Below are 15,000 nucleotides of genomic sequence, written 5' to 3' on the forward strand. Positions count from 1 at the left end.
TTTAATACAAAAAAATCCTCATTATGGTGGGCTGTGAATTAAGCTTTCTTTGTGGTACTCAGTTGAGTGAACTAATGAGGTTCTGCATTGTCATTTTGATCTGTGAAAATTAGCAGCCAAATCTCCCTCAAACCACACCGTGTCATCTTAGAAATGGGACTTGGATGATGCGATTCTGCACATTGGGATAAGAAAGGAAAAAAAAAAAAAAAAAAGAGTTGGTTTTCACTGGGATTACTTTTGATTGTAGGCCTGCTTAATCAGGTTTAACCTGGGGCTAAACAACTAATAAATCATTAATTATGATTCTTTACTTAGAAGTCTTGATTGTTTCATGTGTAATTTTTAGCAAAATTGGAAAGATACAGTTTCCATTATGATGTCGATATGATAATTTATATAAAAAGACTTTGGTAAAGAAATCGAGTTACTGCTTTTTTTTATATCTCCTTTCATTGATATCTGTTCTTCTATAATTAATTATCTAAACTATATAATTTAAACGAAGCTATTTGCAGCTAATTTACTCTGCAACCACAGAATATTAACCTCTTTATTCCCTCCCACTTCCTTATCTACTTAACTACATACGATGTCTAATATATCATGTAATTATACACACAGCTCGGAGACGAAACTATTGACCGTGCTATTTAGCATTCGGTCTCTTTCTAAGAAACAATAATTCTTTCTCTATATTGTTTGAGCGCGCAAGTGCGACTGTATGATTAAGAAGTTTCCTTGGCAATCTCTTCGATTCAAGTTTGATGCTAGTGTACAGCACTTTGAAGCTTGTGCCCTCCTCTTCTTATAGCTTCGTGCCAGTCAAATTACGTGAATGAAACTGGGTTGATGAAAACCATGAAGAAGGCTGGGTGGTTGTAGACTTAATCTGTTGCCCAGTTTCACACCACCACCTGTCTCTTGGCAGCTTTTGGCAGATTCCACTTTGTTTGCTAGTATTCAGGCCAAGTCTCCAGTTTGAAGATAGATTCCTTCCTTTCTGCCACCAGTCTTGAATAGTATAAAACGATTGGGTATAGGTGTTTAGATGCTGAAAATTTGTTTAAGAAATACATATATTAGGTGCAGCAGTGGCTGTGTGGTAAGTAGCTTGCTTACCAATCACATGGTTCCGGGTTCAGTCCCACTGCGTGGCACCTTGGGCAAGTGTCTTCTACTATAGCTTCGGGCCGAGCAAAGCTTTGTGAGTGGATTTGGTAGACGGAAACTGAAAGAAGCCCGTCGTATATATGTATATATATATATATATATATATATATATGTGTGTGTGTGTGTGTGTGTGTGTGTGTGTGTGTTTCTCTGTGTTTGTCCCCGTAACATCGCTTGACAACCAATGCTGGTGTGTTTATGTCCCCATCACTTAGTGGTTCGGCAAAACAGACCGATAAAATAAGTACTAGGCTTACAAAGAATAAGTCCCGGGGTCGATTTGCTCGACTAAAGTCGGTGCTCCAGCATGGCCACAGTCAAATGACTGAAACAAGTAAAAGAGTATATTAGGTGCAGGAGTGGCTGTGTGGTAAGTAGCTTGCTTACCAACCACATGGTTTCGGGTTCAGTCCTGCTGCATGGCACCTTGGGCAAGTGTCTTCTACTATAGCCTCGGGCCGACCAAAGCCTTGTGAGTGGATTTGGTAGAAAGATTTGGTAGCTGGAAAGATTTTTATCATAGGTCTGCTGGATCAGTCCTGACCTGGGGCTAAACATTACCATCCTGAGCTATCCCTCCTCTCTCTCTCTCTCTCTCTCTCTCTCTTTTGTCTTTTTATTTCTTTAAGCTTCAATAAGTCTTTCCTCTGATGTCAGGGGTTGATGGGTGGAGGAGGAGAGGATCCGTTCTAATTTCAGTTCATTTCAATTTGTGTGTATGTATGTGTATGTGTGTGCTTATATACACATATAAATAAATACAAAATACACACTGCTACATACGTGTGCATGACCACTCACACACACACACACACACACACACACACACACACACACACGCATGCACACCTGGTCCAGTCTGATGTTTTATTGCAGGCCGGTGGCAATTACAACAGGTGTAGATGAAGGGAAATACAGAAGAAGTAAGCTAGGTGAGGTCTGACAGAAGAGGGCAAGATCTAAAGACATGAACGTGTTAGCTGTTAGCGTTGGAGTTCAGCAATGGGGACTGAGGAGGAGGAAGAAGATATATATTTTGAATGTGGTGTAGTGCTGGGCCAGACAAGCAAGGGAGGTGAGACCAGTCTAAAACCAGCTTTTGTTGTTACTAGCTGTTATTTTGTAATTTGATTCCACTCCATAGACGAATGTTGGTGTATTTAATTTATATATACTCTAACTGTGTGGAGGCACAATGGCCCAGTGGTTAGGGCAGCGGACTCACGATCATAGCATCGCGGTTTTGATTCCCAGACCGGGCGTTGTGAGTGTTTATTGAGCGAAAACACCTAAAGCTCCATGAGACTCCAGCAGGGGATGGTGGCGAACCCTGCTCTACTCTTTCACCACAACTTTCTCTCACTCTTTCTTCCTATTTCTGTTGTGCCTGTATTTCAAAAGGTCAGCCTTGTCACACTCTGTGTCACACTGAATATCCCCCGAGAACTACGTTAAGGGTTCACGTGTCTGTGGAGTGCTCAGCCACTTGCACGTTAATTTCACGCGCAGGCTGTTCCGTTGATCGGATCAACTGGAACCCTCGTCGTCGTAAGCGACGGAGTGCCAACAACTCTAACTGTGTCTGGCTAAATTTCTAATGATAAACATTCCCTATGTATTTATGTATTACACAATTAAGTTGGAGGGATTTTATAAAATAACTTTATCATTAATTAAGCTGATGTTTAGAATACAACTTAAAAGACATGTATGCACACACACACACACACACACACACACACCTTTTAGTTGTTTCAGTCATTAGACTAGGGCCATGCTGGGGCACTACCTTGAATTTTTAGTCGAATGAATTGACCCCAGTACTTCCTTTTTTTAAGCCAGGCACTGATTTTATCACTCTTTTGCCAAACCATTAAGTCATGGAAACATAAACATACCAACACCGGTTGTCAGGCAGTGGTGGAGACAAACACAGAATCAAAACACGCTCACACATACACACACACATGTATGTATATGATGGGCTTCTTTCAGTTTCCATCTACCAAATCCACTCACAAGGCTTTGGTCGGGCTGAGGCTAAAGTAGAAGACGCCTGCCTAAGGTGCCACAAAGTGGGACTGAACCTGAAACCATGTGGTTAGGAAGCGATCTTCTTACCACATGGCCACATATAATAGTTGTTGTTTAGCTCCATGCAAGACTTTATGAAGGAAGCATTTAACATGTTCTAGCCATGGCGATCCTGTCTGTTTGTCAGGCATAGTTTATCTTCAACCATATTATCCAATCTAATCTGTCCCACTTTTTTTCAAGGTGACAAGCTATAATCTGAGGGTAATTTGGCTGCTACTTCTGGCAGATGGTTTGACTTAAGTAGAAGTTCCCTCTGTTGTTGCATTATATTATTTTCTCATTCGAAGAAGAAAATATTTTTGTTAATTTCTTTTATAGCAAGTTTTTAAATTTCTAATTCCTCCTGGTTTTTATTTTTTTTGTTTTTCCTGTTTTAACCAAAACGTACCAGCTCAGAATACAAATATGTCATTTTAATGGTTTAGATTTTATAGTGAAGTAGTTTCAAGTATCAAATAGCGCCAGTATTCTACTGTGGAACAGTGAATTAGCTCAGCTAGTATTGCTAGTTCTCTAATGGAAATGTAATAGCTACCTATATGAATCCTTAACTGCCAACACAGTTGAAAATTCACAGCAATTTCTCCAGCCTTTAAACAACTACTTTACGTCTTTTTCAATTTACCATCAGATTTCTCTATTTAACAGACTTTCAGCAGATATGTCTTTTAAATAATCCTTCGAAATGTCTCCCAATGTGTATTTAGTTGAATTATTTTTTTTTCCTTTTATGTAATACAGGCGGGAGTATTTTGTCTTTGTTGTTTAGTACCGACCACCTCCACCATACTCCCAGTCAATACTGTCTGAGCAAAGCAATGATCAATAGTGTTCTATCATTTGTAGGGACAGCTAAGATTACGTTCTTTTATATGTGTGAAAGGACACAGTCTTCAATGTCCTTAGAAATGATTATATATATACATATATACGCACACACATATATTCACCATCATCATCATCATCATCGTTTAACGTCCGCTTTCCATGCTAGCATGGGTTGGACGATTTGACTGAGGACTGGTACAACCTGATGGCTACACCAGGCTCCAATCTAATTTGGCAGAGTTTCTACGGCTGGATGCCCTTCCTAACGCCCTTCCTATATGCCCTTCCTATATATATATATATATATATATATATATATATATATATATATATAGTAATAATAATGATAATAGTCCATGGATTATTATATATATACATGCATATATATATAGGCTCATATATATATATATATATATATATACACACATATATGTATACACACACATAAATATGTATGTACGTTAATGATGTCAGCTCAGTGAGAAAGAGTGCTCAATGCATGTTGTAGAGAATATAGTTCCTTTTTTTAAAATTTTTTTTTATTAAAGCTAAAGTTGAGGGTTTACCTTGTGACCTGAGTTTCCACACCTGTGTGATCATCAGGCAAAACATTTGACCTGATGATCCCACTGGCATGAAACTCAAGTTGCGAGACAAAGCTTCAGTTTTAATAAAAAAAAAAAACAACTCTCTCACTCTCTCTTTGTGTGTGTGTGTGTGTGTGTGTGTGTGTGTGTGTGTGTGTGTGTGTGTATACATATATATATATATATATATATAATATCTCTTGTATCTTACTGGGGTACTGGCCTTGAAAACACACACACACACAGGGTTCCTTAAGCAAGTATCTTCTGTTATAATTTCAGGCTAATGTCTCTTTGTAATTGGAATTGGTATATGGAAACTGATAAGCAGTTTGGTGTATGTGTGTGTTTGTCAGCGAGAATGTTGCATCCATGTTTTCTCATTAGCCTTACTTGTGTTTTTATTTACAACCTCCTGTAAGCAAAAACCCTGTAGTTTCAACAGTTTTGTTTTTTTCTTAGTTTTCCAGGCTGGCATCCAGAAGACAAAAATGCAAATCTTCTAGAATTCTAAAATGCCAGAAGAGTAGCAGCTTCTGAAAAATCTTACAACTCAGTGTGTTAGTTTTCTAACTTGATAGTGCATGATTTTAAAATCTGCTGAGATGCAATTTCGGTGACTCTTGGAATTTGCAAACCTATTGCACCTACTCTAATGTAAAAGTGTGTGTGTGTGTGTGTGTGTGTGCATTCACACATGATAGGCATGCTGGAGAATTTCGTTGGTTTCTTTCCTTCGTTTTCTCTTTCCTTTGTGTTTTCATTTTCCCTTCCTTTCTTTCCACCTTTCATCATCTTTTTCTTCATTTTCTTTCTTTTGCTATTCCATTCATTCTTTTATCCCTTCTTTACTCCCCTATCTTCCCCTCTGCATTGACATTAGGGATCCATCCGTTGATGCATTGTTTCAATCATTCATGATCTACCATTTAATGATCTTCCACTTAATGAGTTATTTCAATCATTAATCATCAAACCTTTAATGTACTTTCTTAATTATTAATGATTAATATGTTGTTTTAACCATTCGCGGTACTGATCCAACCTTTATTTACCGTGTTTTAATCACTAATAATCCATCATTTGATGTGTTATTTTAATAAATCATTGGTCCTTTGGTGTTTAATCATTAATGATTAATGTGTAGTTTGAATCATTAATCATTGGTCCTTTAATGTGTTTTTTTAATCAGTAATCATTAGTTTTTTTCAATACGTGTTGTTTTAATCATTAACAATCAACTGTGTAATGTGTTGTTTTAATATACGACGTTGATATTATTTGAATGACATATTATTGATGTAACACATTAAACTTGTTTATAAATGTCGCTTACTTTCTCCGATCCTTCTACTTTTGACCAGGAAACCTTCACCCAGGTGAACAGCGGACAAGTTTATCACATGAGTTATCACACAGCAATGCAAATCAGAAACATGTCACTCGATATCACTTACGGCGACGAGAAGTTGCGGAAATTACAGTTCCATCACTGGCCACGCCCCCTGTTCCGACCAAAAGAAGGAAGCAGACGAAGGTTACATGTGGGACTGATACAAGTGAGTGCTATATTTCTTATTGGTTTAAGGTGGTGAGCTGGCAGAATTGTTAGTAGACCAAGCAAAATGCTTAGCGACATTATGTACATCTTTATGTTCTGAGTTCAAATTCTGACAAGATCAACTTTGCCTTTCATTCTTTCGAGGTTGATAAAATAAGTATCAGTTGAGCACTGGGGTCGATGATGTAACCATCTTATCCCCTCTTCTGAAATTGCTGGCCTTGTGCCAAAATTTGAATCCAATGTATGTTATTGATTACTTTGTGGAGGCGCAATGGCCCACTGGTTAGGGCAGCGGACTCGCGGTCATAGGTTCGCGGTTTCGATTCCCAGACCGGGCGTTGTGAGTGTTTATTGAGCGAAAACACCTAAAGCTCCACGAGGCTCCGGCAGGGGATGGTGGTGAACCCTGCTGTACTCTTTCACCACAACTTTCTCTCACTCTTACTTCCTGTTTCTGTTGTGCCTGTAATTCAAAGGGTCAGCCTTGTCACATTATGCCACGCTGAATATCCCCGAGAACTACGTTAAGGGTACATGTGTCTGTGGAGTGCTCAGCCACTTGCACGTTAATTTCACGAGCAGGCTGTTCCGTTGATCTGATCAACTGGACCCCTCGACGTCGTAAGCGATGGAGTGCCAACAACAACAAACAAATGCATGTGTCAGTAACACAAGTCTCAGATTTATCACTCAGTGGTTGTCCAGGTGAAATAGTGCTTATCCTTCGACCAATCAGATCTTTTGTATGTATCTGTTAGCATCACTGTCTCAGTTATCTGAGCCAGTGTATATTAGTGTATTTAGTGAATGTATCAATTTCATTTAATTTGGATGTGTGTATGTATCAGTAACGCGATTTCAGATTTATCAGTCTGTGGTTGTCCAGGTGAAATAATGGTTATGCTTCAACCAATCAGATCTTTCATATGTGTCTATTAGTAATACCATCTCGGTTATGTAAGCTGGCAGGTGTAGTGTATTTGTAAGCGTGTCAGTTTGGAAGTATGTTGGTGTGTATCAAGTAGATTTGTGATTTAGTGCTTGTCGACGTGAAGTATGGGCTTGAGCATATTTTTTCTCTGTCTGTATCAACAACATTTGTTTCAGATACGTGAGTCATTATTGGTTGTATGTAGTGTATTGGTGAGTGTTTCACTGCCTGTTAGTGTGCATGGCCTTCAGTGGATGTTGTTTTAGGTCATCTGAATGGATATTGATAATGCTGTCCCAGATATGTAGGCCAGTGGTTGTAGGTAGCTGTGATTATCCCTCAGTCAGCCAGAGCATCTTTTGGACGTGTGAGTCTAGGATGCTTGTGTGTGTGTGTGTGTGTGTGTGTGTGTGTGTGTGTGTGTGTGTGTGTATCACCAACATTGTCCCAGATATGTGAACCAGTAGGTTGTACTGTTAATCACTGCCATTCAGTGAGAGTGTTGTTTGGATAGCTCTTGTAGTTGATAATAACATTGAATACCATACAGTTGTTGCTTTGTTCTCTTTCTGATATATTTATAGATATATGTGTGTGTGTATATATATATATATGTGTGTGTGTGTGTGTGTGTGTGTGTGTGTGTGTGTGTGCACACACTCATGCATGTGTGAAGAAAGTTGGGTTGTCATAGATAACCCAAGACTATCATTTGAGATAACCTATTTTTCTTTAAAACTATTTGAAATGGAATAAACATGAAGTTGACTCGGAATGACATCTATTTCAACATGCAGGATAACATAATCAAACTGAGTCACTAAGGGAGCCTTTATATGGTCAGTCAGTCTGACAGAAATAGCAGTCAAATCTTCCTTAAATTACATTCTGCTGTCTTAATAAAAAAAAAAGAGGGACATATTGGATGTTGTAGTAGTGCATCATCATGGTTAGGTGCAGAGGGTTTGCAAGCCAGTTCCTCTGCAGGGCATACAATGTATTTGGCACCATAGGGGCCTGTAGGTAGAAGGCCATCTGGCTGGCTGTGGACGCAGTAGAGGCTGCTTCATGAGGGCTATGGATCAGGAGGTGTCTGGAAAGAGCAGTGTTGTTAGGGGTCGCGTTAACTGGACACAAGCTGGGGGATTGATCAATCCTGGCTGGGTTACCTGGGTTGAGTGTGTCTGATGTTAATTGACCCCAAACAACTAATGACCCCTGGAAGCATTACCGATGATGTGTTCAGGTGCATCACAGGATGATGGGTGGAAAAAACAAGATGTCGTAGTTGCAATACATTTCATTGGCTACAAGAAAATTCACTGACTGTTACTTACTTATCAATAATTCATCAATTAGTAAATACACCTACATGCAATTAACCAATTAACATATTAACCAATGGCAAATTATTAATTAATGTCTTGAGTTCAATAAAGGAATAAAAAAAAAAATAGAAAAAAGAAATAGTTATAGGCGTAGGAGTGGCTGTGTGGTAAGTAACTTGCTTACCAACCACATGGTTCCAGGTTCAGTCCCACTGCGTGGCACCTTGGGCAAGTGTCTTCTACTATAGCCTCAGGCCAACCAAAGCCTTGTGAGTGGATTTGGTAGACGGAAACTGAAAGAAGCCTGTCGTATATATGTATATATATATATGTATGTGTGTGTATATGTTTGCGTGTCTGTGTTTGTCCCCCCAACATCGCTTGACAACCGATGGTGGTGTGTTTACGTCCCCGTAACTTAGCGGCTCGGCAAAAGAGACCGATAGAATAAGTACTAGGCTTCAAAAGAATAAGTCCTGGGGTCGATTTGCTCGACTAAAGGCGGTGCTCCAGCATGGCCACAGTCAAAATGACTCAAACAAGTAAAAGAGTAAAGAGTAAAAAGTATTACACACAAAAATTATTCTTAAAGTATGAAAACAGTGATTACAGCATTGAAAGGCTTTCTGAAATGCGATATCATAAATCTCTTAAATATTAAATGATAACATTGTTAGGTTCACAGTTCACAACGAGTCTGTATATTCTTTCAGCACAGTTGCAATATTTCCATCTCTTCAAAGGATTCCATTGCTGTTATGAACTATTGGTTGTAAAATTGATGCCAGTAAGTTGCTGTTAGTAAAATTGCTATTAGTGAATTTTTCTGTACACGCCTTAACCCTTTAGTGTTTAAACCCGCCATATCCCGGCCGAAATATTCTACATATCTTATATTCAAACTGGCGATATCTAACCTCTCACACCTAACCTACATTGGCATTCTAAAAATAAACAATCACATCATTGAAACCTCGAAGCTATAAAATAATAAATGTTTAGTTCTAAATAATTTGAGTGAAAAATTACTACATTTAACAGAGTAATCTGAATACTAAAGGGTTAAACTAATGAGTGAGTTGAACTAGAATGAAGCTCAAGTTAAACAATGATAACATCATCATCATCATAGTCATCATCATCATTGTTATCATTATTGTTGTTTTTGGCATGGGTTAGATGAAACTTTGACGGTGTGTTTTTCCGTTCGCGAACCCTTATCTTTTTTTCCATTTGCCTCCAGCTTGACACCCCCCCCCCCACACACACACTTGTCAAAAGCAGTGAAGCTGTTAAAATTATAAATCTTAAACAGAGACCATTTTCGCTCAGGCACTCCATCAGTTAAGACGAGTGTTCCACTCAATCTAATCAATGGAATAGCTTGCTCGTGAAATTCATGTGCAAGTGGCTGAGCACTCCACAGACACGTGTACCCTTGACACAGATTCTCAGGAAGATTCAGCGTAACACAGAATATAACAAGGCCGGCCCATTGAATTACAGGTACAACTCATTTTTGCCAGCTGAGTGGACCGAGTGGCAGGTGGATAGGGTTGGAGAGGCTTTTGTGAATTGTTTTACTGACCCTGTCAGCACCTTTGATCCAGTAAAACATTAACCCTTCCGTTACTGTATTCATTTTGAGATGCTCTGTGTTTCTTTCAATTACTCTAAATATAACAAAGAATTTAGTAAAATAACTTCGTTATCATTAAGCTAGTGTTAGGAACATTAATTGTGACTAAGGTTTGGTGGAAGATTTTAATTCAAGACTTATGAAAACAAGACATTTGTACTAGAGAGCCAGAGCTGGTTTCAGCCGGGTTGGTAACAAAAGGGTTAAGGATGTGATGACTGGAGGAAGAGAAGGTTGTACTCATTTTCAGTTGAGAAAACTTGAGCAATGTGAAATGAAGCTCCTTGCTCAAAGACACAATGCACTACCCGGTTCAGGAATTGAACCCATGACATTATGAGTGTGAGCCCCATACCATAACTGGTAAGCAACCTGCTTTTACAATGGTATTATAAAGAGCAAAGATGGTGAGTTGGCAAAATTGTTAGAATGCCAGACGAAATGCTTCGTGGCATTTCTTCTGTTCTTTTGGTTCTTTACATTCCGAGTTCAAATTCTGCCAAGGCCAACTTTGTCTTTCATCCTTTCAGGGCCAATAAAATAAAGTACTAGTTGAGTACTGCAGTCGATGTAATTGACTTTCCCCCTCCCCTCAAAACTGCTTTCCTTGTGCCATGACTTAGAAAGAATTATTATAACGATTAAATACAAACCATAATTAGAGGGAACTATAATACTGCATGGTGGGAGGGGGTGGGGTGGGGGTGGGGTGGGGGTGGGGTGGGGGTGTGGGAAATCAGTAATGTTTTCAAATTTAGTTCAGTTTATATGCAGTAAAGGAGACAAATTTATTTTAAAATGGAAGAATTTTCTTGAAATGTCAAGATTCCTGTTTGACTATAGTAGACAAATTTATCTAAATTTGTGAACATCACTGTAATTTAGTACACACACACACACACACACACACACACACACGCTATAAATATATATAATCTGGAAACTTTAAACATTATTTTCAGAAATTAATTAGTTTTAGATAGAAATTTCTATTTAAACAGTGAAAAAAAAAAATACAAACAAAAAGACGCTATTAATTATGATGTTAATTATGCTGTTAATTAAGTTGTTAATTATTGATTTATGGTACATATACGAATTGTTGTTTAGCTCAAAGCCAGCTCTTGATCAAGTTGACCTATAATGAAAGACACTCCAGCCACGACCATCCTATCTTATTCTGGGATAGTGTCTCCAGGTCTGTATTATCCAATGTACCTTCTTTGTTAAGATGAGCTGTTGCACAAGGGGAATTTTGCTGTGATTTCTAGCAGGTCGAGTGACTATAGAAAGTCTAATGAATTTGGAGTTATAAGCTTTGAGTTATTTAGTTTTGTTCTTTCATGTTTTGAGTTCATATTCCACTGAGATCAACTTTGTCTTTTAGCCTTCCAGGGTCAATAAAATAAGTGAACTTGAGTCATTTAAATTGACTCCACTCCAGAAATCTGTGGCCTTGTGTTTATTATTATTATTATTATTATTATTATTATTATTATTAATATTTTTATTATTATTGTGGGGGTGGTGCGCTGGCAGAATTGTTAGCATGCTAAACAAAATGCTTGGCAACATTTCACTTGACTTAACCTGAGTTCAGGGATCAACGCTGAACCAAGATCAACTTGGGGCCCAGTTAGAATTTTCTTCAGGTTGAGTACCCCATCATGCTCAAAAGGTCCCTGAATAAAGTTTGTTTTAAGGATGATGAACAAAACACTCATGCTTCCAGAGGTGAATTATTCAAACCCCAAAGAATTCCTCTCAACACACGGCTATGATGCTCCCCCACTACTTCTGCTCATGATCAGAGATGCACATATCGTCAGCCACCAAGGGACATGCCCAACTGGTTAAGGTCAAACAACTGACAAGCAAATCTGTGGTATTGAGCAGAATATTTGCTGTAGCCTATCTTTTATACCAAGGCAAAACAATGTACATGATAACGCTTCCAATCAGTGAAGATCAGAATCCATGAGACCAATGCCTGGTACTGCATCAGGGCATATTATTATTATTATTATTATTACTATTATTATTATTAAGGTGACGAGCTGGCAGAATCATTAGCACACTGGGTGAAATTCTTGGCGGTATTTCGTCTGTTTTTACATTCTGAGTTCAAATTCCGCCGAGGTTGACTTTGCCCTTCATTCTTTCAGGGTCGATAAATCAAGTACCAGTTGAGTACTTGGGTTGATCTAATCAACTGGCCCCCTCCCCACAAATTTCAGGCCTCGTGCCTATAGTAGAAAGGATTATTATTATTATTATTATTATTATTATTATTATTATTATTATTATTATTATTATTATTATTTATTTATTTTCGTTTATGTCTAAATGTCATCAATTTTCTGTTTCATGTTTTTCTATTTTAATGCACCACTGTGTGACCATGTGATCCTTACAATCTGATTGGATGTCACCTTAGACTACATGGTGAAGGGCCACCTGTGTTAATTGAATTGATGAGTGCAAGGGTGGGAAAATAATTAACAAGGTTTTTTTGTTTATTTATTATTGTATCGATTTGAAAAAAAAAATTAAAAAAAAATTTTTTTTTTGCTTTTTGTTTTTTCTTTTGACATTGGCAGTTTTTGAAGCAAAATTCAATTAAGAAAAACTTCCAAGATTACAAATGATAATCAAGTTAATTAAGATATTCGCTGTGGGATATAGAAGGAAGACTTTCTACTACTGCTAGTGGCAGTGGATGTGGTGACGGTAACCTCAGGTCAAACCTGATTAAGCAGATCTTTGATCAAAAGCTCGTTATCCTTGACCAACCTTTCTTTTTAGTGGTTTCTAGAACTACATTATCCAATGTGTTTTTTTTTTTTGTTGTTTAAAAAACGATGTGGTTTGATCTGAGGGCAATTTATTTGGCCACTGTTTCTTGCAGGTCAATCCATCATGCAGTTATTGATGTTTTTGTGTTCTTGCCTAGCCCAGGCTGTCCCTTTAAGAGTAGATCTATTATCAAAGACATTCCACCTGCGATCATTCCACCTGTGATCATTCCACCTGTCTTTCTGAGGTATGGAATTAAGGCCTACATTATCTAAGGTGTTTGCTTTTGAGATAGCAAGGTGCAATTCCAGAAAGATTTGGCTGCTCTCTCAAGCAAATTGAGTGACAGTATAGATCTTTCCCCATTGGGACATGAAAATTGATATTATTTAGCCCTAGGTCAGGGCCAATTAACCATATCGATGATCAAAGGCATTCCGTGATCAACCTGTCATGTTTCTAACATATTTCTAGGCAGACATTATTTTGAAGACAGAAGAGTAGAAACTCTGCCAAATCAGATTGGAGCCTGGTGTCGCCTCCTGGTCCACCAGTCCTCAGTCAAATCGTCCAACCCATGCTAGCATGGAGAGCGGACGTTAAACGACGACGATGATGATGATGATGAAGGGTGTGATTTGAGGCAGATTTGGCTGCGATTAGAAACCATCGTTATTACTGTTACCATCATTCTTCATGTCCTGAGTTCAAACTCTGTTGAAGCCAACTTTGTTTTTCAATCTTTTTTTTTTTTGGAGTTGATAAAATGAATACCAGTTGAGCACTTGAGTTGCTGGCCTTGTGCCAAAATTTGAAACACTCCTCCTCCTCATTATCATCATTGTTGTTGTTGTTGTTGTTATTGTTATTATTATTATTATTATTATTATTACTAAGGTGGTGAATTGGCAGAATCGTTAGCACACTGGACAAAATGCTTAGTGGTATTTCACCTGCCGCTACGTTCTGAGTTCAAATTCCACCGAGGTCGACTATAAGTACCAGTTATGCACTGGTGTTGATGTAATTGACTGAATCCCCTCTCCCAAGCTGCCCTTGTGGCAGAAATTTGAAATCATCATCAACACTCAGTAGCATTTCATACATCTATCTTTACATTCTGAGTTCAAATTCTGTTGAGTTCAACTTTGCCTATCATCCCTTTGAGGCTGATGAAATAAGTACCAGTAGTATACTAGGGTCGATGTAATTTACTGGCCCCTTTCCCCAAATTTCAGCCATTGTGCCTATAGTAGAAAGCATTATCATTGAGGCAAATGTAATTTGAGGCAAATCTAGCTACTATTTCTAGCCGGTCATATGGCCAAGTAGAAGCTTACTCGTTGACTTGTAACTCTGGGTATTTAATTTTGTAGTGGTGGTGGTGGTGCTTGTGGGGTGGGGAGAGAGAGAGGAGACATTTTTATAGTTTTTGTCTTTTGTGTGTATCAAATTAGATTTTTTTTTTTCATGCCAGCATCACCATCGCCACCAGTAGCAGCAGTGCTGCTTTTAGTATATAATATCGATTATTGAGGTCAGACAAATTGATTTCTTTTATGATTTGGACTCATTTAAGATAAAAGCAGAAACAAAAATGATTAGATTTGACCAATTTTTACAATTGGATGAACCTAATCAGTGAGTTTTTACTGCGTTTTTCTCTCTTGGAACGAGACAGACCATGCATGGGCATTTTCAATTCATTCTAGCCCTGTTGGATTCTATATTAAACTCAGTTGCTAGGCATAACAACAACAACAACAACAACAACAATGATAATGATAAATAAAATATAAATAATAGTTGTTGTTGGTGGTGGTGGTGTTATTGGGAGGGTGGTGAGCTGGCAGAATCATAAGCGTGTCGGACAAAATGCCTTGTAGTATTTCATGTGTTCTGGGTTCAAATTTTGCCAAGCTCAACTTCTGTCTTTCTTCTCTTTGGGGTCGATTAAGTACCGATCAAGTTGATGTAATCAGCTAATCCCTTCCTCCCATCAAAATTACTGACCCTGTGTCTGAATTAGAAGCATTTGTTACTCTTTTTTTTCTTTT

General features: G+C 38.2%; 1 protein-coding gene across 1 annotated transcript in view; it reads left to right on the plus strand.

Moving 5' to 3' along the window:
• The window catches only part of LOC106870484 (F-box only protein 11), a 173,336-nt gene that overhangs the window by 75,204 nt on the left and 83,132 nt on the right, over positions 1–15,000 (plus strand). Inside the window, exon 2 of the mRNA XM_089359471.1 lies at positions 6,050–6,244. Coding sequence (XP_089215597.1) covers positions 6,050–6,244 — 195 coding nt within the window. The remainder of the gene's footprint in view (positions 1–6,049; positions 6,245–15,000) is intronic.

Source organism: Octopus bimaculoides, chromosome 11 (genome assembly GCF_046866305.1).
Source record: "Octopus bimaculoides isolate indiv1 chromosome 11, ASM4686630v1, whole genome shotgun sequence".
Lineage (NCBI taxonomy): Eukaryota > Metazoa > Mollusca > Cephalopoda > Octopoda > Octopodidae > Octopus > Octopus bimaculoides.